The 27,510-nt window shown below is 41.9% G+C and overlaps 1 protein-coding gene across 1 annotated transcript in view; it reads left to right on the top strand.

Annotated features, from left to right (window-relative positions):
• The first annotated feature begins 3,292 nt into the window (after positions 1-3,292).
• tgfbr1b (transforming growth factor, beta receptor 1 b) overlaps positions 3,293-27,510 on the top strand; it is a 57,038-nt gene continuing 32,820 nt past the window's right edge. Inside the window, exon 1 of the mRNA XM_080050644.1 lies at positions 3,293-3,362. Within this exon, the coding sequence (XP_079906770.1) occupies positions 3,299-3,362 (64 nt within the window). The 5' untranslated portion in view covers positions 3,293-3,298. The remainder of the gene's footprint in view (positions 3,363-27,510) is intronic.

Here is a 27,510-nt window from a genome sequence, read left to right on the forward strand (position 1 = left end):
GTTTATCCTCTGCATCGATGTGTGCTGCAAAGGCCATGATGATCCACCTATTAGAGTATGGGATATAACCTGAAATCCAGACCCACATCTAGAACGATATAGGGTCTAGACATGAGCAATAGGGCCGCACCTACCCAACCATTTCAAATACCACTGCACGCAATTGGATAACACTACGAACGATCAGATCAATGGACAAGGTGACGTATTAATATTAAGCCCTGTTTGTATAGCGGACAGCAGGTTAACTGGTAAATTAAACTTTTGCCGTGGTCGGTCGGCAAAACAGAACATTCCTCTTTCTTGCTAATGAAAGATTTGAGTGCCGTCTTCCAAATCGTTAAGTGTCGAGGCCAAAGCAGTCTCAAACTCAAACCACGTATCCGCATCCATCTTTGTTGTTTACTATCACGGCTTCAACGCCCCATGCACAGTACTGTCATCCGGTTACGCCCGCACCGACCATATCAGATAGAATGATTTGACTTGGTTAGTGAGCTCCAATGGATCGTGTCCAGACCAACAGGCTGAGCAAACATAAATATGCCAGCGGCAGGTCTGGATTTCCAGGCTATATATGGGATGTGCTTCGTATACGAGAATTTTTTTTGTGGCACTAAAGGTTATGACGTGGATGCCTTAGGTCCACAATGGAGTGGATTCATCCTCTGTTGAGTATGACTGATCAGCAAAATCTAATGAAAGGCTGCACATTAAGTTGTGTTATGATCACTTAGGACTGATAAGCCACGTCCCCAGATACCCCTGAATGGAACAGTTACTGTAAATTCAGTTTTAGAAGTTGGGGATTAAAGAGACAGGCTCTATAGAATGGAGCATTACAGACAGAGACTGAAAAGGAGAGATTCATCAATGACACTATGAGAAACATAAACAATGTGTTGACACATACACCATGTAAACAGTTTGAGAAAGTGTGGAGAAAGCTCTGAAACAGCACATTGTTTTTCATGCTGGCAACTTCAATTTAACTGAACTGAATGTAATGTTGCAGGTATGTTTTATTAAATTCTCTGTAGGACTCCTAGGATTGTCCACAGTTTAATGGATTTGTCTGGAAATACATTCTGGGAACATTTTTACTTATGACTTCTACACTTCCGCACACAATTGGGCCCGTTGTAATATTGATTGTCAGTCTGTTGAGCCAAGGTATCAGACTAATAGAACAGCACTTAAGATGGCAACAGAGATTCTCTTGAATCAGGGAGGGTGCCAGGGCGGAAGTGAATGTGGACATATTGAAATGAGTAAAGGAAACAGCTTATGTCATCTGTGCTCTTTCTCGTCCTTCCCCACTTATGGAGAGACCTTTGAACCCCCCCACTATAGACAGAATCATAGGGTGGGGGGAGGGGGAGGGGGAATATTTAGCTTGGATGTCAAAACACTGATTTTTGTTCTAAAAAAGGTAACATATTACTACACTTTTCTAGTTTTTGCAACATCATTCTAACCTGGTGCTACCAGACCATCGTACTTCATTTCATTTGTACAGAAGGTCTGGAATCGCTCAATTGACAAACGTTAACTCACTTGAAGGCGGGTGTCTGTTGAAGTTTAAAACTATTGGATCAGCCCAGTGCCACTCTGGATCTGCCAACCAACCATGTCATGTGCCGGCTTCTGAGCCACTCCTTCTGTTCGCTGATTGGACCAGCAGAGAAAACCTAAGAATAATACGGCGCACACAGACTGACTACTGAAGGGAAATGAAAATTGAGCGGAAGTAGTAGGCGGGCGGTGCCAGGCTAACATTATTCTGTATTCATAGCAAAAATCCTCACTGGCCTTTGCACCGCTGTCTGTCTGTTGCTTAGTCATTTTGTGATTAAGAATCTGAGCTTCCCCCCCTTCCCCCCCCCCCCCCCCCCGCTCCAACATACAGTATTCCAAGTCAATGTGGATGAATGCATTTGCTAAATGCCAAAGTTGTAAATGCAAATGAGACAGGTACAAGCACTTTAACATGAACAGCATTTGATTAGTGCTGAGAGCAGGTGGTGCCTTTGTGTGTGTGTGAGTGCATGTGCTTCAGGGTGATGGGGTTTCAGTGGTTACTCGGCATTTAGCAACATCTGTTTAGGTGAATGTAATATTTGAGTTCCTATGATACTTGGTCTTTTTGCATCACGTAATTCATCTATACATATGTTGCTCTATCCCTTGTCTGGCAGTATGAGTCTTATTCTCCATCTTTTAGGGATAAATAAGTATGCATGAGAGTGTACCATCCTGTGTGTTTGTGTGAGTCTGTGTGTGCGTGCGCATATATGCAGGGCTCAGTTGGACATCGAATAATAGGCCATCATCAATCTCTGTCACACTCTCCAGGGACCGAGGAGGGTGTGTATGTATGTGTGTGTGTGTGTGTGTGTGTGTCGGGAGGAGGGGGGAATGGGGGCCAGGTCAAGTGTGTGCGTGCATGTGATTGGGTGATGGAGATGGAGTAAAGAGGTGGACCGGACAAAGAAAGGGTTAGGGGCTTGAGAACAATACAGGGGGGGATAAGGTGGCATGATTGTGTAAGACATCTGTCTGTGTGTGTGTGTGTGTGTGTGTGTGTGTGTGTGTGTGTGTGTGTGTGTGTGTGTGTGTGTGTGTGTGTGTGTGTGTGTGTGTGTGTGTGTGTGTGTGTGTGAAAGACTGACATATGGACATGCACACGGGTGTAGCCATAGCATGTCATTGAAGGTATCTTATCTAGGAAGACCGTCAGCAGTGAGAATGTTATCTATGTTATGTTTGCTGATGGTATTATCATAATGTGTTCCATAAGTCAGAGACACAGTGGCACGCTCTCTCTGTCTGACAAAATCAATGACTGTCACGTTACTCCCTGTCTTCCTCTGGCACAAAAGCTTTTTACACTAACAAAATAAGACAACAACAACAACACTTTTCCTGAAATAGTTATAAGTAGCCTATTCACGTTCTTATTTTTGTTTATGAGGTGGTTGTTAAACTCTTTTACTTGACGATTTTATTCATCAAAAATGTAGCCTATATGAGTGTTAATGTATATTTTTTGTCATTATAGTGAATAGCAACAGTGTTTGTTTACAGCCGTGGTAGAGTTGCTCCAGTGGGGCGGGGTGTGGCGGCTCTCTCCGCAAATCAGAATCGCACTTCCCCCGAGCGAGCGCTGGAGAGGTGGGACTTGTGGTTTTACTGGCCAATGAGCGGCTACCTCCCCAGCGCTAGGGAGAAGTCAGTCACGGACCTATTATAATAGGGAGAAGTTAGCAGTGTGCTGCCAGTCTGGTCCGTAGCCACGATGGATGCAATACCATGCTTTCTGTTCGTCCTCCTGTGTTGGACAGGGATACGAGAAAATACCGGTAAGTGCCCTTAAAAGGACATGATGGAGTTGTATTTGGGCTTTCTCGCGTGCTTCTATAAAACTTACTCTCGTGCGTTCTGTCAGTTCCGCGTGAAAAGCTCTTTGTTCAAGAAGCCTGAAGAATCAGAGTGTGTGTAACTAAGATGGCGCAGGGTCGGTGGCCAGCCTGCCTGCTTCTGCCTGTCTTTGGAATGTTTATTGTCTGGGGGAAAAAAAGAGGGAGCAAGGAGCTAAAAGTCACGTTGGGCACTCAAGGGCCGACGGCTTCAGAGGTGGCCTGTCTTTGGCTAGGCTTGGCTCACAGCTTTTGGATTGTGCTTTGCCCGTCCGTCCGGAGAGAACAGTCCCTCAGTTTCGCACAGCCAAAGTTGGCAGCATCACTGTGTGGATGTTTGCTTTTGGTCAAGCGCTGGTTGTTCATTTACCTTTTCGGTCGGACAATGTCCCCTTCCCTCGCACTTGTTTTGGTTTAATTGTGCAAATAGCTTGAGTTTGCTGAACTAAGTTAGCTTTTTCTGAATGGCTCTGTGTTGTTATCTCTGTGCAACACTTTTTCACCTACTGTTTGCGCTACTACTGCTCGTCCCAGATTAGGCTACTACAATGACATGCCATGAGTAGCCGAATGTTTTTTTTTATAGTAAAGCTGACAGCTACATGTATTTTTTCCTTCTTCAGTTATAGGCTATATTAATATGACGTTGAATCTGGTAGCCTAGATGTCTCGTCTTTCTTCTTGTTTTGTTTGTTAGTATCTGTCTTCTTGTTTTGTTTGTTAGTTTGCTTGTTTTCTCCGCCCGCTAGGAATTTTAACTGTTTATGTAGCTCTGTAGCGCTAATAACACTGTAACAGATGACTTGTAGCCTCTTATCCCCCCAGTGCATTATCACGTTAGCCTGCTAGCCTTTAGCCGCTGGGAAGTGTTGAAACTATAGCGCGGAGTTTCAACATTTGCTCTGTGTTTCGCCGTTTAACCACGGGCTATTGTTTGACAAGTTATTTCCCCTGATAGGTTTTGACACTGGGCTTGTTAATTCAGACATGCGTTAGCTAGCTATACGCTGTCAAACTATTAGAAACATTTTTGCCGAGGTCCCGTTTCTTCATCCTTCCAACTGGCTATAAACCGTAAACAACGCACCTGGGTTGGCTACGCCAAACACCATTTAAAACTGTACTGATTTAATGCTGCTTTATCCTGTTTAATCGTTAACCATATGTGGAAGTCGTGTGGTGGATTTGTCTTACACATTTCTCTAAACGGCATATCGTGTCACCCAAACTCGACTTTGGAAATAGCCTTTTTTGTTGACAGTGTTTGGTCCACTAGGCTAACTGTAATTGAAGCGGAGGAGACTGCGGTTGCATTGTTTTTAAGAGAACGCGTTGGGCGTCTTTCATTGCCGTATCGACATGGAGTGTGTCCTGGAGAATCTCGGCTCATGTGTAATGGGGTGTTTATTGTTACCGATAAGCACACAGCAGCCTATTGAATTACCCACCCGCAAGATTTGTGAATAGGATTGGGCATTTATAGCTCCTCATTAGACAGTCACAGATAGCCTACACCGCTGTTGTTAACCATTCATGCGTGCACGTCGTTACGCTGAGATTTTTATTTTAATTTTTTCATCGGAGCTGTGCTGGCTTTTCTTTGTTTCAGACAGTGGTCAGTAATATGCTTTATTGCAAAAGGAAATGGCTTTTTTCTTCTCATACCTGTGAGAACAGCCGATAGTGATGTTTTTTTTCCTACTCACGCGCTTCCTTTGTGTGACATTCCTTTGTGTGGAGGGATAGATGGGGAGAGAGACTTAGCAAGAGTGGAGGACCATGCTTTTCAAACGGCATACACACATCATCGGAGCACTAGGCATGCCAAAATCCTGAACCATGTCCTCACATACCCCTCCGCCGCTGCCTCAGATGCGGCTCTGGTTATTAGATTGATATGTTGGCTCCGGGACACACAAAGAATGGTGGGAATTCCGCTTTCTTTGTCCAGCAATGGGATTAGCCTACCATGGCGTGGCCCCAGCCCGGGCCAGAGCTACAGCGTTTACATCAGAAAAAGACTCCCAATATTGAACATGCAAAAAGTGTGACCAGTTTAGCAACATGAATCGGTGCAGTGATTAATCAGTGCACATTGCAGCTGTTACATTTATGTCAGGAGTATCAAGGCGCTATATTAGATTTGCTTTTAGAAAAGAGTAGATATTAGGGTGCACCACCAGTGACACCTTTACATTGCTGTTTGGTGTTCAGAACCACACCCCTGAAACACACACACACACACACACAACCCCCCCTCCCCCTCCTGCAGGTTAATTTGTCCCTCCCTGCCCCCTATAGGCACATAGGAAGTTGAAGTAAGCGCTCCACGTTTAGCTGGATTGACTGCTATAAAGGCTTAGCATGGTGTCAGAATGGATGAGGTCTGTCCCTTAGGTTGGAGGGGAGGGGGAGGGGGGGGGGGGTGTTATCTTAACTGCTCCGTCTCCATGGCAGCTACTGGTCATGAAATTAGTTCCCCAAATAACTTGGAATATAGACAGGTGTATCCTACCTGTCTGTCCTACTGCATTAGTATACACACACCATGTACTTTGGAAGTTGCATATGTTTTGTTTTGGTAAGGAATAAACAGGAGACGCCATGAGAAATGTGCTGAAAATGAGACAATCTGCGTCATCATCATAGGAGGAGGATCTTGTAAAAATATCATAATATGACCGTTTCACAAAAGGATAGAACTATGTTTCTTTTAAAGACGTGTATTACTCATTTATGATTTGCTTGTGTGCTTGCTGGCACTGGAGCCGTCTCACGTGTGTCTTAATGTTGTCCTTTCTCGGTCAGGTCAGGTTTATGGATGTAAACATGATCTCCTTGTTTGGGTAACCTGGATGAGAGTGAACCCATATCCCAGTGTCAAGAAGCAGTGAGCCACTCACTGCTCAGTACTCACTAGACTGAACACACCAGTACATAGGCAATTAAGCATGAACATTCATTTCTTAATCCATTAATGGTTTTAAACCTTGTTTGTGTTGGCTCCTTTTTATTTTCTTGGTCCTATGCGATTGTAAACTGAATACATCTATGGGCTTGGGCTGTTGGTGGGACCCAACAATATGTTTAGATATGTCACTTTGGAGGAAATGGGACCCATGTTTTTTTTTAGTTCTGCAACATTTGATAGACCTTTTGCACATTGTCAGAGCATACTTCCATATGATCCACCCTGCAACAAGTCTGCTGCTATTGTAACGTGGGCTGACAGAGTAGCACTGCATTTAAAAGAGTGTGGCTGTTCCAATATGTGCTCCACATTAGGCATCGAAATAACTGTTCGATGCTCTGTGATGTTGACGACGGTAGAACTTGACAGCATTTCCGTGCATGTGACTTTTGTTTACAATGTTATAGTCTGTTTGAGTTTTGCCTTTATGAACGCTATCCAAACCATCCATCCGCTGTCAACTGGTGCACACCAAGGAGGTGAACAGTTAGGTGTGAACACGTAGTTACACTCACCCATGTATCCCAAATAAGTGTAGAGCTGAGGCATTACTTTGATATTAACATACTGTGTTGTGTGTGTAGGATGCCCATGAAACTCTTGATTGGTCTGATAGAAATTTTTAGTGGGCACACCTGTGTTTTGAAGAATTCTTATTTTTTTTTTTCAATTTCCTGCCACTCAAAGCAGGTCGGAACTAGTTTAAAAGAGGGATCATGGCCATTCATTGGAAATCAGTGCACTGAAATTCATAGTATGCTACGAGGATGTCCGACACTCAAAATGCAATATAAAATGTTTCCAAATTGATTGATGCATATGTTGTATCTCTGCTCTATGACCCAAGTGTGGTTGTTCACTCCTTTAGAGAAACGGCAATAAATCAGGGAAGTGTTTTTTTTCCGCAGTAAGGGAATCAGTTCTGGGGTTTTTCCATCAAGGCCACTGGTAGCTGTACTTCCTTTCTAAAAGATATGTTGTGCTGTGTTTTATCTGCACACACTGATACTGTAAAAAAACAAATTCCACTGAGACTGCAGTGTCCATATATTTGAACTCACTTTAGGCCCTATGTTCTTATTTTCCCCCTTTTTTTTAATGTCCGTGGTGTGTTTCCACGAAATGCTTGTGTTAGCGGTTGTTTTCCTAGGTGCTGTGTACTGCTGCTGTCAGTGTACTAGCGCTAGAGGAATGCCCGGCATGCGGGGTCACCCTGAACGCCCGTTGTCCTGGCCCAAGGAACCAGAAACTAATGTGAGTGGGTTCGAGCCCATTGGCAGTAGCCTGGCGGATTGAAAGGCACCAATGCGTTAATGAAAGCCCCCCCCGACCCACCCCCTCTCCTTAATGGGGAGGCCAGGGGATCTATGCTGCTCTTCTATGTTTGTGGGAGATGAAAAATAAATATGCTGGCTAGTGCCTGATAAAAATAAGAATTATACCCATTTACAAATCCAAGTTCCAAGGTACGCTACCTTCACTTCTAAATGAAAGGAGTGATATATTGATTGATATATATTAGGGGTGTACGGTGTAAACGGTATAGATTGTAAACCGGTATGAAGTTGTGCTATGATATGGATTTTGACTCTACCGTGTCACCGGTATAGCAGTTATAAAGCAGTGATGAGGCTACCACACAATGAATGCAGGTGGCCGCTGCGTCATCGACGTGCCCACACATCCATGACAATGCTGCTAGATCCTGTGTCATTCACAACAATAAATTGTAGTAGAGGAAACTGGTGGATGTACTGTTACCATGCTGATTGGCTAATATCACTAGTTTTACTTAAGAAGTGTCGGCCAAAACACCGCCCAAAATGTCAGAATATGAAGCATAAGAAGACGAATAAGGATTTATCCGCAGTTTATTTCTTCTTTAACATGCACAGCAGCATGCAGATCCCAGGAAAAGAACAATAGCAATACGCTTGCAACTTGCAAGCTCACACAAGTGAGGGAGAAAGAAAAGGAAACTTCACTTAACAGAGGCTCCGGCTGACTGACGTCACGCTAACTAACAGTTATCTGCACTGAACAACTCGCATCTTAAAAAACACTATAAGAAAATAACAAACGCTGTAACCTATAAACTTTGGGGCCTTTTCTACAGAAATGCATTGCATTGCAATTTAAAAAAAGTCTTACATAAAGAGCGAGTGATGAACTCTCGTTTACGCGCACACACAGCCCGGTGAGAAATGCTCCTCGCGGTGTATAGAACAGCACCCGCGAGGAGAAAAGCTTCATCCAGTCATGACATAAAGAGCGATCAGTCTGAAGAACTACAAACGTGAGCGTGTGTTGAACACTTGTGCGCGCTTAGAGAGGGTCAGGCTGCGCTCCTCGCTCACAGCCAGGTGAGAAATGCGTCCTCGCGATGAAGCTTGTCCACTCGCGGAAACTGTTCTGTGCGCGCGTGGTTTTCATGTCAGTTAGGCTATTATATGTTAAAACGGTGGTCCATTGCGCAAATCGTAGAATTTTCTCAAAATTGGCACTGAAATGGTCAGATTGTTTTTTTTGTTTTTTTTTAAAAGGTGAATAACCAACCTAGTTACCCATCTCAGTGAAATCTGTGTACAGGCTGTACTTTTTCCACTGCGCAATCATTTTAAATTGGAAGCAAACAACTTGATAATCTCTCAATTGCAGGGCTGTTTTTGTGAAACTATGTTTTCAGCTGTGGACCAACATAATTATTAAAACATTTCACTGTGAGACTGGGTTGTTATATGCCTACTACAGACCATTGAAATCAGTTAAGAAATAAGAACAGCGCCCTCTAAGGTCACACATTCTGACAGGTCACAGCTTTCGGTGCAACACCGGCTCGCAGTAATGAGCGGCTCAGCTGCTCTCTCAGCGGTGAGAAGCTCCTGCGGTCCCCGGGGCGGTCACCCTCTCCGCGGGGTGAATTTACAAGCCACAGCAGCCTCAGCTAAAGAGGATAGCTCCATTAGGCTAATGAGCTAAGCTAAGGAGGAATCCACCAATTCAGTCAATTCTGTGCCCTGAAACCCCACAAGGCCCAAAACTACTCAAATGTCACATTGCAATTTTCTATTTTGTTGAATGCTTGAAAATTTGCGTTTTAATAAAAGCTGAAAATAATCAAATATGGGTCAATACTTTATTTGTTGAGTATTTAATTAAATATTTATTAATTGAATTTACAGAAAATATGCTATATCGTCAAATGTATCGTTATCGGGATAAGACATTTCTATATCGGGATATGAGATTTTGGTCATATCGCCCAGCCCTATATTGAGTAAGATCATTTGAATTAAAGCCAGAGTGTTTCTTTTTCCACACTGGGCTTTGTGTCAGAAATATCACCTTTAGCTTGGGCACCAAACCTCATGTTCCAAGCCCCATAGAGCACACCACATTACCCTGCCGCTAGCTTTTTTCACCCAGATACCAACGTTCACTCAGTGTCATTATGTAGTTATATGTGATGTGTTTTTGCAGTAAAGTGACTGTAATTTTTGGAGAAAAAAAGGGGCTCTTTGAAGGCTTTCCTGTTCAGGCCATGATGTACCAAAATGTAAGTGGATTCTCTGGCACTGTTTCACTGAATGGCTCAGGCCTATTGAGGATCAGTGAGTTTGTATACACTAAAGCAGGGGTCAGCAATTAGATTTAATTAGATTTGTTCAATAGGGGGCCAGCAAACAATATTCGTGTTGCAAGGCTGGGCCCACAGGATGCTAGTTGGCATTCTGCTGCACTGATGAATTGTGGTTACTGTAGACTGTTCTGCAGTTAAAACAATAAATGAATTAATATATCCCCTGAAAATAAATGAATGCTTTTCTGAGAAGAATGCCAAAGGCAGTAGCAGTGTGGCACTTCTGTAAACTTACTGAAACGGGTGCATGCCGTTTTTTCAGCGCTGTCTCTGCTGTTGATACAGATTGGTTGTGTTGCCACGGCGACGTAGCGATTTTAACTTTCTAAGTTTTGCTCAGCACTTTTTCCTGTTCAACGTCCCTGTTACTGAGTCCTTAATATCTCCATAGAGCAGGCGCTGGTTTTATTTTCGCCACTAGTTCAACGTTTGCTTGTTAGTCACATATAAAGAAAGGTCATGCTCCTGCTCATTGGCTTCCGTGTCAAAAAGTGCGCATCGAATGCACACGCGCATCGCATCGCGCCGTGCGCAGAACACATACACACACACACACACAGATCAGATGATGGGATGATGAAACGAGAGGTTGTAAAGACAGGCGCAAACAAGGGGTAGACCGACAGTGCCGCGCAGACGCTCACATGATTATTACGGAAAAAATTTATAAAAAAAATTAACTTTTTTTTTTTTTAAAGTCAGGCTGCTTTTGGCCTGGCGGGGGTCCCGTTGGCCTGGCGGCCCCGCCAGGCCTGTATAATAGTAGGGGAAATACTGAAGTATAAGCACTTTTTAGACTTCGTCTTGCACCAATCCCTTCAAATACGTGTTTCTCATTGTGCCTAACATTATGCCATTAGTCCTATCGGTAGATGTCTAAAACATTTAGCTGTTTATACATTTTCAAGACAAGATGGAATGATGGTTTTCTTTCAGTTTTAATTGAACGGCCCTAGTTACGCTTGAGTAAACTTTAGTATGGAACATTTAGTTTGAGTTTGCTTTCCATATAACAACCCAGTGCTGTTTTCCAGCATGTGTCCAGGGTCAGGTATTATACTGCCCTGACCTCACTGATCTCACTCTATTTATACCACTGTTTAGAAGATTACAATCAAAGTATTTCTGGTGAAGAAAAGCCATTAGGAAAGTGTTCTCCTGGGAGTGATTTGGCTGTAAAGCAGAGCAGCCTGTAATGACCAGGCATGTTGTGGACGTCTGACGGGGCAAGGCACCGGAGCAGCCAACCAGATGCTGGACTAGTATCCCCCTTATTGGCCTCTATTCACTTCCACCCCCTACCCCATTCCACTATCTCTCTCTCTATCTCTCTCTCTGTCTCTGTCTCTCTCTCTGTCCCTCTCTGTCTCTGTCTCTGTCTCTGTCTCTGTCTCTGTCTCTGTCTCTGTCTCTGTCTCTGTCTCTGTCTCTGTGCATGTGCCAGCCTTGGAAGTGACAATTCACATGACAACTGTGTAAAAGGAGAACTGGGTTGTTATTTTTTAGGTAAATTGGGATTTGTCATATTCACCATCTTGGTGAACCTGATCAAACTAGAAACCCTATAATCAAGTCAAAAAGATAGAGCTAGTAAGGATGAAATGAATAAAGTTCATGTATCGTCTAAGTAGCAATACATAGAAATGCCATTTAGGCTGCCATATAAATAACTAAGTTGTCCTTTAAAGGTGACTGCAATTTTGTAGAACACTTGTTGTCAAAATCCACTTTTTGTCAGAATAAGTGAATATCTTCTTACGACCCGCTAACTGTCCATATAGTCCTGTGTGTGCGCTGAAAAAAAAATCCAGTGTTAATACACAGCCTGGGCTCTGTAAACTGGCATGTAAACAAAGGTTATGTAATGAAAGGACCCACTGTAGCTAACAATAACTCTGTTATTTACTGATTTTTCCTACGTCACTATAAATACTGGTCTCATGTTTTCAGATGTATCTACGTTTGGAGAGTGGAGGAAATCTCAGTTTTTCAGTGGCATATTTCACAGTAATCTATCTCCACCCATGTGGACCATACACTGGTGTGTAAACCAAGCCCTCCCCTTTGTGCTGCCATAACCATGAGTTGGAGCATCCTTTCTGTTGGAGTGGATTAGGCTGGCATTGAAGCAGAGCCACATTGCAACAACAGAGACGGCCTTGCCCATGGCTAAGGCTTATAAGTTGTGGAATGCTATTTAGTGAAGCCAACTGTGTTAGGAAACAGTCAACAGGGCTTTTACATGATGTGTATTAGTTTATGGGACTCCTTGATCAAGGGCTCTACCTTGAACTATAGTGTGTGTGTGTGTGTGTGTGTGTGTGTGTGTGTGTGTGTGTGTGTGTGTGTGTGTGTGTGTGTGTGTGTGTGTGTGTGTGTGTGTGTGTGTGTGTGTGTGTGTGTGTGTGTGTGTGTGAGCAGCTGTGAGGGTGCAGGGCAGGCTGTCTAACCTTTAGATCAAGCTGCTGCATATTTATTAGACCATAGTCAGACAGATGTACAACAGCCTCCCCCTCTCCTATTCAATCTGTGCAGCCATTGGCCATCCTTACCTCCTGCTTTGTTTACAAGGAACAAAAAGCTGCCTCAGCCGTATTTCATCTTTTCAGATAAAACAGGCAGGTTGCAACCAGTCGGTATATATTCAGCACTGGAGTTTTGCTTTAAAGGTAGAGAATTGATGCACACACACAGTATGGAAGGACGTACCAATACCTCTATAACAAGTGGAAGTGGCGCTCCTGCCTTGCCTTTCTACAACAGTTAATGCAGAGTTGAGTTTAAGTGTGGCATGTTGCTTCACTTCCCCCTGTCACACTTGTGACAGCACCTCTGCACCGTGCCAGCTCATGGTTTCCTGTCTTACACTGATCTCTAGTCAGTTAGCCCACAGTCAAGGACAGTGTGTTAGAGGTGTTCTAGTGTAAAGCCTCAGTTTGATTTACACACCACGTCCACTGAGCTGCAAGGACACACAGTTAGCAGGCTTTCTGCAAGGGGGGAGGGTCATCCGGGGGGCCCCTTCGTACACACACACACACACACACACACACACACACACACACACACACACACACACACACACACACACACACACACACACACACACACACACACACACACACACACACCACACACACACACACACACACACACACACACACCCCACATCTGGTATGGACAAAGGTCCTGCCATAATGGAGGTGGTTGGGGGATGGAGAGGGTCGGACCATGACCTATGGAAATGACTTTGGGAGCTGAAAGGTCCCACAGAATAAGGGGGATTCAACACACACACACACACACACATCTAAGGAACAGAGCGGGGGGCAGGGCAACATGTGGACAGTAACGTGCGTTGGTATATTACATTTTATTTCGTTTTGACCCTAAGTGTTAACAAAACGTCTTGCCCAAAAGTAAAAGCAAAAGGAAAACATCTTCCACCACATGTTCCTGACTGTTAGAATAACTTGTTGCTTCAATGTAGCTGTGTGCTAGTTGTGTTGTTTTACCTTTTGGCCAATGGAGCAGATCATTACTGCTGCTGTGCATGCCAGGTCCCTGTGTGTCTTGTTTGGTGACTAGAATGTCCTGCTGTGCGGTGGCTGTTTGTGTATCTGATAGAAGCGTTGTGAGGATTGGGTTGAAGGTGGGCCTGCAATGGTACGTGCTCTACATGTATGGCTTTAGGCTGAGAGGTAGGGCTGGCCCGAATTATTCGAATATTCGAATACTCGTTCGGAAAATTAGTATTCGGAGTTTAAATTAGTATTCGGAGCTTCGGTTTTTTTTTGTTTTTTTTTAATAATTTTTTTTTTTTTTTTTCAAATTTTTTTTTTGCAAGAAGCTAGTACTGCAATATAATGTCATCAAATAATTTTATATTTGGATATAAAAGTTAGTAATATTGTAGTAGTAGTAGTAGTATTGCTCATTTAGGAGGATATTACATCACTAAGTGTCATAGCGCATCCATTACTTCACCTCCGAGCGCGTAAATCTTCAACAAAATATGCAGATACTGTCAAAATCGGTTCCAGGGAGTATATAGGGATTATTAACGTTAAAAAAAAAAAAAAAAAAAAAAAATTATTTAATTTATTTTTTATTTTATTTTTTATGTGGTTTTTGATGGTGTGTTTTTCTGGAACGAATATTCGAATATTCGCTCGGAAAAACCAACGAATATTCGAAGCCTGAAAAATGGTATTCGGGCCAGCCCTACTGAGAGGTGATGCGTTTACTTTGTTTTGTTGCAAAATCTTCTTGAAAAATTGGATTTTAACAGAAGGATTCAATAATGCAAGTTCAAATTGACATTAAAAAAATATATATAAAAACTAAATTGTTTCTTAAGAGTCTCAATCTATTCAAAGAGTCTCTTTGCATAGATTGTGGTTTCCATGGTGATAAACGTAATGAATTCAGTGCAGGCCTGTGGGGTGAGGCGTGATCATGTGACGGCACATTCACCAAGGTGTTGCTACAGTAGTAGAGCAGAGAATGGAACGCCTTAGGCATTCTCCGTTCTTTTATTACAGACATCGTTATGGTATGTCATAATGACGTATAGCTCCAAGATACCCCTGCTGATGTTCAGTGCACTTAAAAACAGGGTTAGTGCCTGTTTCTCCAATAATTCTAACATGAGTTTTACATTAAGCCCTCTACTTTTTTAAACAGTGTTTTTTCCTGATTTAATTATTTCTATTTAACCCTTGAAGCACAGCTCAGTATGGTATTGGCACGGTTTGTTACGAAAGGGTAACCCTAGATCTGGTTTGCGTTTCCACTGCGGACGGCACCCTTTACTGATAGCCGCTGTCAGAGTATATTCAGTCTTTGGGTCAGAGCTGAACCGCGTCGCCTGCATATACAGGGCTCCAGAGTGCGCCTAATTTGGGCGCACATGCGCCCAAAAATCTGTGGAGTGCGACCAGATATTTCCACTGGTCGCACCAGTGCACCTGAAATTGATCACGTCATATTAAATGTAATATTGGGTGTTGTGCTGCACGATTCATCTAATTGCGATGTGAGCAGCTAGTGCAATTACATAACCGCAAAATTGGCTGCTGCGATTGCGATTCAATGTAGGATAAATGTGCGCGCGTGTGTCTATACGTTCCAACTGCTGCTCTCGTCTTTTTGGTAGCGCCCCTCTGACAGTGTGTGTGTGTGTGTGTGTGTGTGTGTATGTGTGTGTGTGTGTGTGTGTGTGTGTGTGTGTGTGTGTGTGTGTGTGTGTGTGTGTGTGTGTGTGTGTGTGTGTGTGTCGGTGTGTGTGTGTATCTGCGCGCGCACCTACACGGCGTGCAAGACCATAGACATTATAAATTTATAATGTCTATGTGCAAGACGGTTGCCGAGTCGACAGCAGAGTAAACAAACAAACATGGACGCCGACGCGCAGCAGCATCCACGCTGAACTGTGACGGAAAACAAAGGCATATAAAAGAGTTGCCTACCATGAACTGTCTTTGGGTTGAAAAAAAACTCCTTAAACTCAGTATCCGTCTACCTGTAGTCCAAAAAAATTTAAAAAATGCGCACAGCTGCTGCTGCAGACGGGCTCGGAGAGTCGGCACCGTGCGCATCAACAGTCATTCAAAGCAGCGGTAGTTATCATACAACCGGACGGTGTAGAAAGTCCTGTCAGTTAAAAATAGTTATCCAGTTTTCAAATCCATGTTAAAATCAGCAGGATATAGCATGTGATATAGAGCTAGTTAGCTTAAAAAAAAGTTGCTAACGGTGTCAAATGTGTTGTGTTCAGGTCACCTCGGTAATATAAATTTTAGGCAAAGGTAAATAAAAGGTCATCATGGTGTGTTCAAATGTAACAAAAAAAAAAAAATTTGGTTTTTGGAGAGAAATTTTGATAATACAGTTTTGGTGAAAAACTTGTTTTTTCAGCAATATAAAATAGATAGTAGCCTAACTATGGAATTATGACCTGTTTAACATCCTATCTTGAGCTCTGATCATCTTATGGGCAATTAAAGCAATAATACCAGTTATCTTTCAACAAAATAATAGAAAAGTATGGATAGTGGTATCGATAAAGACCCGGATCGATAAGGAGACTCGATAATGCTTATAGAGACTATTGTCTTTGGAGGAATGCATTTATTTTAACGGGGAAGTATTTTTTTTTTTATTACATTTTTTAACTATAATTTTTATTATTTTGAAAACAGTATAGGCCTAGTAGAAGCTTTATTTTTTATATTTTCACTGATTCTTAATATGTGCTTGTTTTAAATTGAGATCAGGTATCGAAGCTGTCAATATTCTCAAATCTTCCTTGAAAACCAAGAAAGTAGAATCATAATAGCCTACCATTTATTATATTGCGTCGCAAATCGCAATATTGGCCACTATAATCGCATTTCTCCAATTCATGCAGCACTAATTTGGTGCACCCAAAAGATATGCTGGTGCACCTAGATGAAAAAGTTAGGCGCACCGGTGCACCCAATGAAAAAAGTTAGTCTGGAGCCCTGATATACATTCAATGAAGAGGAAAAATGCCAAACAAACTAACTAGAGCTGCGTGCCACCATTTTTCTCTAAACAAAAGACTCTTCACTCTTGCTGAGATGACTACACATTGCAGTATTCTCTCTCAAGGAAATTATTCTGTCAACCAGTTTTGGAATATTTGGGACGCGTCGGTACCCCAACGAAAGGGCGACATAAATAGGTGCGACACTGCTTGCTTATTTGGTACCCTTCTAGACCTGTGACAGTGTAAACGCAAATAAATGTGTGTCTTACCGTACCATACCAGCTCTGTGGAAATTAGGGATGCACCGAAATGAAAATTCTTGGCCGAAGCCGAATAAGATTAAACAGTTGGCCGAAACCGAATACCGAAAGAGGCTCTTGCAGTTTTGTTTATTTATTTAGCCAATTATTTCAACATTGCATACATGAACTCCCAAATGTTCTCCTCAAACATAGCCTACAACTAAAAAGCAACCCGAAATAAATAATGAAACAGTAAAACCTTCAAATCTTAGAGTAAAATTAACATTGTAGTAGGAATTTAATTGTGAACCACTCATTGATTAGTACCTTGACTTATATGAGGATGAATCTACAAAAAGATCGACTTATTGCCTTTTTTAAATTTTTTGCAGTGCAGGTTGAGTTGCTCTAAAAAAAAGTGCACCACAGCTCCCACCATAATGTTCAGACTGAGAATTTGCATCAAAGCCCTAATGATCATAACAATGAGAGGCTTTAAACGATGTCCATGCTTAAGAGGTGAGTGTAACTTTTTCGGCTGTAGACTGAAACTAACGGGGGAGGCGGCTTGCTGGACATATTCTTAAGTCGCGCAGTCAGTTTGCCGACATGGCTCTGTGTATTCAGACTCGAAAAATGCAATCAGATCGCAGGCGGAGTCTTTCCCCCCAACAGAGATATCTACGGTTGTCATTTTAGCCGTCAAACCAGAGTATTTGCGCTGCGGCTCTCACCGGCGAGGTGTCACTGTGAATGACACCGTTACCAACCATCACAGAGTTTCACCGGGTGAATCGCTGCTTCGCTCGCGCAAGGCTTTTGAGTTTCTAAGGTGATTTAACATCAGTCTTGGACTAGCGTTTTAACTGTATGCTGCAGCATTGCACTGCGCCGTTTTTTATCCAGTTTGAAAAAATGCTCCCACACTGGACTCTGACACACGGTTACATCTCTCTTTACTTCCATTTCCTGGTTTACAAGCGCACAGCTCTTTTAAATAAATATTTCCTTATTGTCATTTAGTTCGTCAATATTCGGTAATTTTGTTCGGCCGAAACCGAAAATGACTTATTCTGCCATTTTCGGCCGAACATTTTCGGTGGCCGAATGTTTGGTGCATCCCTAGTGGAAATAAAGCTTAAGGCAGTGACAAAAGTGTTAAGAATTGGAACAGCAGCACTGATATTGAAAAACACAAACTATCACTCAGGACGTAGCATGAGACGGACATAAGAAAGTTCTCATAGTCCACCAACTTATGAATGTGTGGACTTGATGTTAAATAAGGATTTATTGGATCCTAGACTATTTTTATAGCTGTGGAGCCTCCTTCCAGGGAATGTTTTTTGAAGAACCTGAAAATGTACAGTACTGGCTCCATTGAAAGGGTATTCCCCTCATCCAGACATGTATCTATTGAGATGACGCTAACTCCTTACATGTCACTACAGTCTCACGTCGCTGCTTTTCAAGCTATATCTTACATAACAGGAAAATGCAACACAGTTATATAACAGTGAAGGAGACATGCCATTAAAGGAGCACTTTGGTTATTTCATCTGTCATTTTCATAAATTCAGGAGATGCTACACAGATGTACATTGTAGTAGAAGTGTGTGAAAAGTGTAAGGCACCATTTGTGCATGGCAAGACAGCTATATGAGCTGAGTGATTGTATTGTGCTGAAGAGCCTGAAACATGTAAAGTGTCTAAACTAACTCCCACGGCCTCAAGCGCTCTTTCTGCTGGGACTCTGCTTGACTCTGTGTGTGTGTGTGTGTGTGTGTGTGTGTGTGTGTGTGTGTGTGTGTGTGTGTGTGCGTGTGCGTGTGCGTGCGTATGCCTGGCACACCAATACTCAGCTGAGCACAGTCCAGGCTTCCACACTGGCTCCATTCTGTTTCATTGACTGGGTGACTCTCGCCATAAACAAGCCTAACAAGGGAAGGTACAATTTCAGTAGTAAATAGCTCACTCCTGTTCAGAGAAAATTAGTAGTTAACATGGTTCAGAATTAGGTTTGCCAAAATTCCGGGAATTTTCAAAGTTGGAAACTTTCCATGGGAATTAACAGGAATTTGGAGAATTAACGGGAATAAACGGGAATTTACTAAATGTAAAGCAAACCAATGGACTAAATTCTCCTAACTATGTTATTTCAGTCCAGGCAAACGTTCTAGACTGTGAAAAAAAAGTTTTTTCAACTAAGTTTTAATAAATTTATGAACATTTAATTTCAAATCAGAATTTTTTTAAAGCTTATTGAGACACCCAACTTGATATTATATATTGATTTTTACTAGACCAGGTTTACAGAGGCTTAAACTGTGATTTTAAATATAGTTGGTAGACAATATATTTTAGCATAATCTTGACTAAAACAACCAGATTTCATGCAAGTACAAATTGTACATAGCACACATCCTACTGCAGGCCCCTTACATGCACGGTGCATTCCTCCATCACATGGGGGGGCATTTACTTTATTTACTGTATGGGTGGGGTCAGACAGATGAGTTATATTTTACTCAAAATTCATCTTTTTGTTGTTCAGTGAAATTATTGATTGTTCATAGAATAATCAAAAAATTATAAAGTTCTTCTTACAAATAAATCTGTTCAAATGTAATGTTTTTTAATTGTATTATTTTGCATGGATGTCTGCCTATGACCAAACATAGTGTTTGAATGTTTAGATTTATGTTTGGATATGAACAAAAAAATCATTGAAATTACCGCCATTTAGTTAATTCCTATAATTTCCAATTTTGAATATTCCCAAAATTCCCGAGCGAAAGTTCCCCTGGAAAGTTTCCGGAAACTTTCCGGTAATTTACTGGAAACTTTCCACCCCTTTGCAACCCTATTCAGAATAATTGTATGTGCTTTATGTGTGCCTGCCAGATCCATGTTAAGTAACAGGTCGACTGGGAACAAGCTTTAGGTCACAAGGGTTGGTGGCCAGTCTGTTTTTAAGTAGTTGTATTTTTTATTTCTCACAGGGCTCGTTCACAATCACGCATGTCTGATGAGTGGCATGCAACCATATCGGACCAGATATTGGTCCGATAAGGGGGTTTCAGTTTAGTGCTGTACTTTGTAAGGTCAGATCACACTAAATTAATGTCAGATGAGGTGATTCTAGTCATAAACCTTGACTTGGCTGAGAGATGGGGGCAGACTACAGGTTGGACGTCGACCAATCATAACTCTCCATCTCTCACGACATGCGTGGCTAATGTAGGTGATTAGGAAGAGGGCATAAGGGAGCCACTTCACCCGACAAAAACACATGTTTGAATACTGTCTTTTTCCCTTTGCAGAAAGCAAAGAGATCAATGTGCTTGTATCCTTAGTTGAACTGTCACAGGTTCACCAAGATGAAATCAAACTAGCAACATTTTCTGTCTCCATTTTGTTTGGACGTTGTGTAAAACAGTAATAGTTGTTCCATACATTATTATGAAAGCTATGGCCAGATTGAACTCAGTGGAGCTTGGCTGAATGGAGCTGGGAGGATAGGCCCTCTGTTTTCCTCTGCGGCACTTCACCCTCTCCTCCTCCTCTGTGCTGCATAGAGCCAGAGCACTGGATGCTAGATAATTCAATTACAGCATTGGACATTTTGTGTGTGCGCGTGCGTGCATGTAATTTTTATGCTTTTTTGCTGGAGCGGTTGCAGAATTGGATTGCTATTGATTAGTGCAATGTGAAGCCATTGTATTTTCGTTGCTGTTTGTCTTCCCCTCGTGCCCTCTGCTGTAAGTCGATCATCATATTAAACTTTATCCCAGCGTTTGATTTGAAACATCTCCTGGGGCCTTCCTCCAATGCTGCCGCTGGTACCACAGCAATCTGTCTTCATTTCCTTCACTTCTCCCCTCTCTGCTCCTCCATTCTCCCAACACTGTTAGCAGCATTATTCAGCCCCCTAATCAGGTTATCCATGGCATCAGCTTCATTCACAGACAGTTGTAGATGTTCAGTGAGTGTGTGTTCAAATGAACTGAGATAGGATGCAGTTTACGCCTGGCCCTTGTGCTGTATTCTGAGCTGCACTGGTCAGGTAGATATTTCACATTATCGGAGAGTTCATTGTTATTCCACGTTTAGTTTTCTAATGTGGTGCAATAGAAACAAGTCCTTCACCTGAACATAACCCAACACAGATGATGTAGTTTAGTGGCATATATATTAGTAGGCTTGTTGGCAAAGTGCCAGTTGCCAACATAATGCATTGGCACTGTATACTGAGACAGTTCCAGCTTTCTCAAAGTGGAAATGCATCTAGCCTTTGTTCACAATATGCCTGTGCTATCTTCATCTTTTCCAGCGGTTTGAGAAACAAACTGGATAGATTTTTCTTGGTCTTCTCGACTCAACTCTCTGCTCTGCTGCATTCACTTTTTCAGACGCCCTTGCTAGGGCTTTGAGATGAGAACGTCATTGCAAAAATAATCGTGCTATCTCCATTATGTTGTTTTAATGATCTTTGGAAGCCAAACTCCAACTTGAATTTTTGAAGGTTGAATATTTGCACAGCCCTTTTTCTATCAAATAAAGCAGCTCCCATCCCCATTGTGACCCTGTAACTATGCACTTTCTGACTGGCAAAAGAGAAGTTATTTCAACTTATCAATTTCAAACTTTCTAACAAGTTGCACGGTTGATGGGAGTGAAATGTGGCCCTTTGACAAGGCTTTTTATTTAACCTTTATTTACCCAGGCAAGCAAATTAAGAACAAAATTCTTATTTTCAAGTGCAGCCTGAAGGGGAAGGGGGAGGGGAGTGCTAAAAGTGAAAACAAGGTTATATATATATATATATATATATATATATATATATATATATATATATATATTACACTTTTACAAAAATATATAAAATACACTTTAAAAAATTCAATATAATACAATACAATAAAATAAACAGTTAATCAATAGTGTATGACAAGAAGGGCTACTAGCAGGTGCAGGAGTCAACTAAGATTTTATGCAGATTTAGTTTGAAGACAGAGAGAGAGGTGAAGACAGAAAGTTTAAGGGTGTTTTGAAGGGTGTACCAGTCAAAGGCTGCAGCGAACCGGAAGGCACTGCGTCCAAAGACAGTGCGGACAGTGGGGATGGAGAGGTTGATGAAAGCACTGGACCTTAGATTACGGGCAGGGTGGGAGAGGTGTAGAAGAGAAGAGAGGTAGAGAGGTGTTATGCCGAGAATGGATTTGTAGATGAGCAGAAACCAGTGATGGAGCCGTCTGGTGTGAAGGGAAGTTCAGTCTACCAGGTTGTAGAGGTCGCAGTGGTGAGTAGTGAATGGAGCCCCTGTAGCAAAGCGGATGGCAGAATGGTGGAGTGGGTCCAGTTTGCTGAGAGTGGAGTGAGATGCAATTCTGTAGATGGTGTCACCGTAATCAAAAATGGGCTTTTAAGGTTGTCCACCCGCTGTTTTTCTCTTTTCCATTCCTTGAACACAGTCAACATTGTAATTGACAAGCTCCAAGGCACGTAAACAACGATGCACCAGCACACGTAATCAGCTGATCGGATCGTGTCACAGTTTTTGAGTCACGGATTGGATCATTTTCGGATAAATATGCATTAGCTTTCAATAGCCTTATTTTATTTCAAAGCTCCACGGTGGATCAGCCGTTAGGCTCGAGTCAATCTGCGGTTCACATAGACCACGGATCAACCGTGATCCGTTGCACCACTACTAGTTGATCTGCTCATACAATTTGTTCTTCCACCTCTGTTTAGACTGTTTTTGACTATACTGTAGCATCTTTCAAAATATTCTTGAGGCATAAATTGCCCTAATAATATTTGTTGTTCTATTGACAGTATATTTATCCTTGTCGGATCCTTGTTTTATCCATCTTTATGAGACGGCTATAAAGGTTTTCTGCTAAAAATAAAGTTTTTCATTGAAATGCTTTGAGTGCACCTTTTCCAAGCATAGCTCTCCATCTCTGAGCACCACTGAAAGAAGCGGGTAAGGGGCTGGTTAGCTCTCCATCTAGACAGTTAAATGAATTGCTCTAGCATTTAATAGACGGACGCTCTTTTTCCTTTCTTTGGTTTCAGGGACACGTCAAGTCTAGTCTTCCAGCTTCTCCAAAAACCCTTCAGTCATTCAGGGCTCAACGCTAAGGTTTTTTTTCACTTGCCCGGTCGGGCAAGTGGGTCTGAATTCTACTTGCCCGAAGTAAATTTTGACTGGCCCCTATGCAAAAAAAAATTCTATTAGTCGTGTTCAAATAATTGCTATATTCGCTCTTTATTGACAATGTACAAACAAATCATGGACAGTATTATAGATGAGTTAAGGGTCATACTGAAAGTGGAGGCTATTATTCAAATATTATTTGAGTTGGAACATTTGTAATCTTTTTTGTTTCTAAACCTACAATAACTGCAAATGTTTTATGCAAACAAATCATGTAAAGAACTTTAACAGCACTTATTCCTTATTTACCTTATTCCTTTTACAACAGCAATTATTTAAAACTTCTTTCTGCAAAAAATTTTTTTAGGCCTACAACAATCTGTTTTAAATTAATTTTAATTTTTTTACTATAGGCTATTATTTTAATGTGTGTATGAGTGATTTTAATTTGATTAAAAAAAAATTCGCTCAGGACAGCCCGTGTTTTGAACTCTTTTCCAGTAGCTTACTTTTAAGCTTCCACTGCCTGTTCCTCTGATAACTGTTGCTGATGTTTGTGTTGAACTGCACATTAACTGGTAGGCTACTAGCAGCAGAGCTAACGTTAGCATCCTCGCGACTACTAGATTCACGTTGGGTGCATAATGCATTTAAAAAACGCAGATATTTTCGCTGCTTTTCAGACGGTCTGAGAAAAGGGGCTGTTCCGTGCTGGAATACGGATGGCGTGGTCACACTAGCCAAACGTTCTAGACTTTAGTATGCAAATGAGCTTTGGCACGGGGCCGCGGCCCTAGTGTGAGTGGCCCCTTAGACACTTTAAATCAATTTGTTCCTTTGTTGAATGGCTTCCTGTTTGCAGATAGAATTCTTCAGAGAATAGTGATGAATTATTGATTCAAGCATTGATCCAGCAGATTAATTTAGTTGAAGTTGCACTGATAACACTTATGAAGAGTGGGAGGGCGAGCAAGCAGGGGGAATGCTAGATAAGGACACAGCTCTTTTAAGAATAGTTTGGTCTCACTGTATTGTCTCAATAACAGGAACTATGTCCCAAGACGTGTCAGTGTAGTCTGAAAATGAATGTAATATTCCTCGCAAAGCTGCCTCAGCAGTTAATGGAAATATACCATTTAAGTATGTAGTAGACTGTAGTATGTAGTAGGGCCCGACCGATATTGATTTTGGAGTGCCGATGTCGATTATTTTCAGAGAAAAATTACGATTAAATCGGCCGATTAAAAATAAATAAAAAAAATCCCCAAAATATATATCGGAAAAATTTACTTTTCTGAACCCTTAAATATATATATACCTTTTACTGTTGAAAATATGTACAGGAACTTTTTCTTATTCAGACATTATGCATTTTATCTTACTGCACCCAACCCTCTGGAACTCCCTCCCCCCAAACATCAGCATCTCAGACTCAATACACTCATTCAAAAGTCAACTCAAAACTCACCTCGTTAAGGAAGCATAATTCCAATTCAAACCTTATTTGAATTTTTGTTTCTGTATTTTGTTTTCTTTTTCTACATGTATGATTCTCTATGATGTAAAGTGTCTTTGAATGACACCCAAAAAAGCACCATATAAATTCTATCAATTATTATTAATAACTAGGGATGGGCATTTTAAGAAATTCAATTGATCGATCATCGGGAAAATTAACGAGCAATTATCGAGTAATCGTTATCTTTTTTTACATATTAAAAAATGCCAACAGAACATCCAAAATACAGCGTTTTTACCATAGACTGTATACAAGAGGTTTTTACTCAATTGCATATTTATTCCAAGATCTTTTAAGACAAGGCAACCTTTTAAAATAAAATAATAATAAAATGCGGCGCTGGTTAAAGCCCGAGGCTATGAGCCAACAAGGAGCCAATGCTACGATACCTTTAAAGTTTAAACACATATGCGCCTCCTAAGATGCTGCCAAAGACTGCATAAGGGCACGGCACATTTCTCTGAGTGATAAAGGACCTAACGTTACTTCATCTAATCATCATCTAAAATGTGCAAATTAGTTCCCTGATGAAGGCGAAGTAGGAAAGCATAGACGCTAAAGTTAGCCGCTAATGCTAGCGGCGCTAACGTCACACGTTAAACAGGGTCGGATGTAGGCTTCAATGTACAAGTGGTACATAATTCAGTTTGTTTAAGTGTTGTACTTATACAAGGTTTCACAATGCTTAATGAACTTAGTTATTTTCGGTTCTAAAGCTGTCCGGTCCGATGGCAAACTTCTCCTTAACTTCTTCCTGTTTATGTTTTGACATTACGGCAGCTCGCAGGCTGCTGCCTGAGCCTGTTCTGTTGTCTCCTACTACTAGTTAAGTATCTCCCCCTGCTGGTCGGATGTTTAATTGCTGCCCATACAGTCTTTGGTGCTGCCACATAGTGCAATTCATTGCTGTGCTGCCTGACTCACACTGCGCAACTCAACGACTATATGATCGATAACAATTTCACGTGATCGACAATATTCTTAACGAGCAATGATCGATTAATTATGCCCATCCCTATTAATAACAGTCAAGCGATGACCAATGTCTCAGCTATTGGTTGCAGGGGGAACTGTCAAGTGTAAAATAATCCAATGTATTACAACACACCTATTTTATTCATCCTTTTCATTGGTGCACCAAGCCATCCCAAAAGGGTGGAGCTGATTGGTCGACACAATAGTTTCTGTGTGAGAGATACACCTGCAAAAGTCACTTTACTTGTCAAATGTAAAGGCTGTGCACCAGAGCAGATCTCAGGCCTGTTTAAATGCACACAATCAGTCGGCACCCATCCGAACCAGTTGGAATCTATGGAACCCTTAAAGCGGATACGAGTAACATTTAAATATCTTTTAAACAACCTCATGTTTCCTCTGATAATCATAAATTACCTTTAACAGCAAACGAGACCATCAGTGCAAAGAAAGACGTTTTTATATAGTTTTTATTACTGCTTTTGGTCTGGTCGCACACCCAGTCCGATTTTCGGTTCGCTCGTGCAGGCTCTATGGTCACATATCCGTATTGGTTGCAGATTTCAGTGTGGCGCTGCAACGCGATTTGAGAAGCCTATCCCTCCAGGTGAGGGAAGGGGAGCGGGAGCCTTGTTTGAGACAGTTATTTGTCGTCATAAATGACTGATAACGGGGCTGAACCATCAAAGAAAAAAAAGAGAATGCAATGAAGAAAAGCGAAAAGGGAGAGTGAGTGATAGGCGGGCGGGAGGACGTTGCCAAGCAACGTGTATACAATTTCACGAGAGCGAAACTAGACTGCTAAATGAATGAGCGGTTGGTACTAACACAAAGTTTGCTTTGCTTCACCATCATCAGATAACCATTATCTGAAATAGTCATTATTTACATCAACAACACAAACACATTACCTCATCGTGATCCATAGTCTACTAACTGCCGTCTCTCATTCATTCGCTTTCTGTGAGGACACAGCTCCGTGAGAGAGAGAGTAGTTAGGTGACGCTGCTGAATCAACTCATTGCAAGCAGGTGTGTGTACTGACTGGCATTAGTTGATGCAGTGTCAAAACCACTCTCACGGAGCCGAAAAGAGTCCTCACACTTTCAACACACGAACATGCACTATATTGCGCCCTTCTCAGTCCACGCTCACGCGCCTGGCACGAGCATTTGCGACAGCGGGCGTCGTAAAAATACTACCGCTTTTGTCCAAAGGGGACGCCAACGTGCCATCTTACTCGTAGTGCCTTTAATGGCAAAACAAAAGTGGAATTTTTAGTTAATCAGTCATGTCTTAACCACTGAAAATAAGGCTTGGAAACATTGTATACTAAATGTACTTTCTTGCTTTTGATGTAATGTAAAAGTGTCTGGTAAGGTCTTTAGCAACCCCCCTCAAGGTATCAAAGTCGAGAACGTCAAATCAGCCCAGACCTCAGTGGTAGGCCCCAAAACCAACATATCCTTTACATTTCCTTCCCGTGCAGTAACAATACAAGCTGCCATGTCTTATGCCTCAGTGTTAAGTGACCCAGAACTTTCTTTAACAGCAGAAGGAGATTTGCATGAAGTTTGGAGGCGCTAACACAGCGACCTGGAATAATGCCTTTACTCAGTCGCTCCAAGCACACACTCTTTCTGTCCCACAACATGCTCCAGTACAAACATAACGGCCAGTTGGATTACACTGAACTCATTTCATGCCCTGTATCCTGAAATATTGACTTGTACTCTCAACAGCATGAAGATATCTTGTATTGCATTTGTTCACTGGCCTCAGTGTTGTCCCTTCTATTGTTAGAAGGAGAGGGGCAAGAGTGTGAGGGGGGTATTAGGAAGGGAGTACTAGGCGAGGATGTGGGGAGGGCTGTATGAAGGGATAAATGTGGGTTGTCCTCTAACTGTCGAGCGGCTTTGTAATATATTGTTCCCAAGTTGCCTGGCTATTCCACGGCCAACAATGCACAATGTGTAACGCTTTAAAATGGTTTCATGGTTCAATGTGGTGAGCATGGCGAGAGGTAGCGCTGGCTTTACTATAAGGATCCAGCAGAATGAGCCA

Source organism: Ammodytes marinus (assembly GCF_949987685.1).
Source record: "Ammodytes marinus genome assembly, chromosome: 21".
NCBI classification, from domain to species: Eukaryota; Metazoa; Chordata; class Actinopteri; order Uranoscopiformes; family Ammodytidae; genus Ammodytes; species Ammodytes marinus.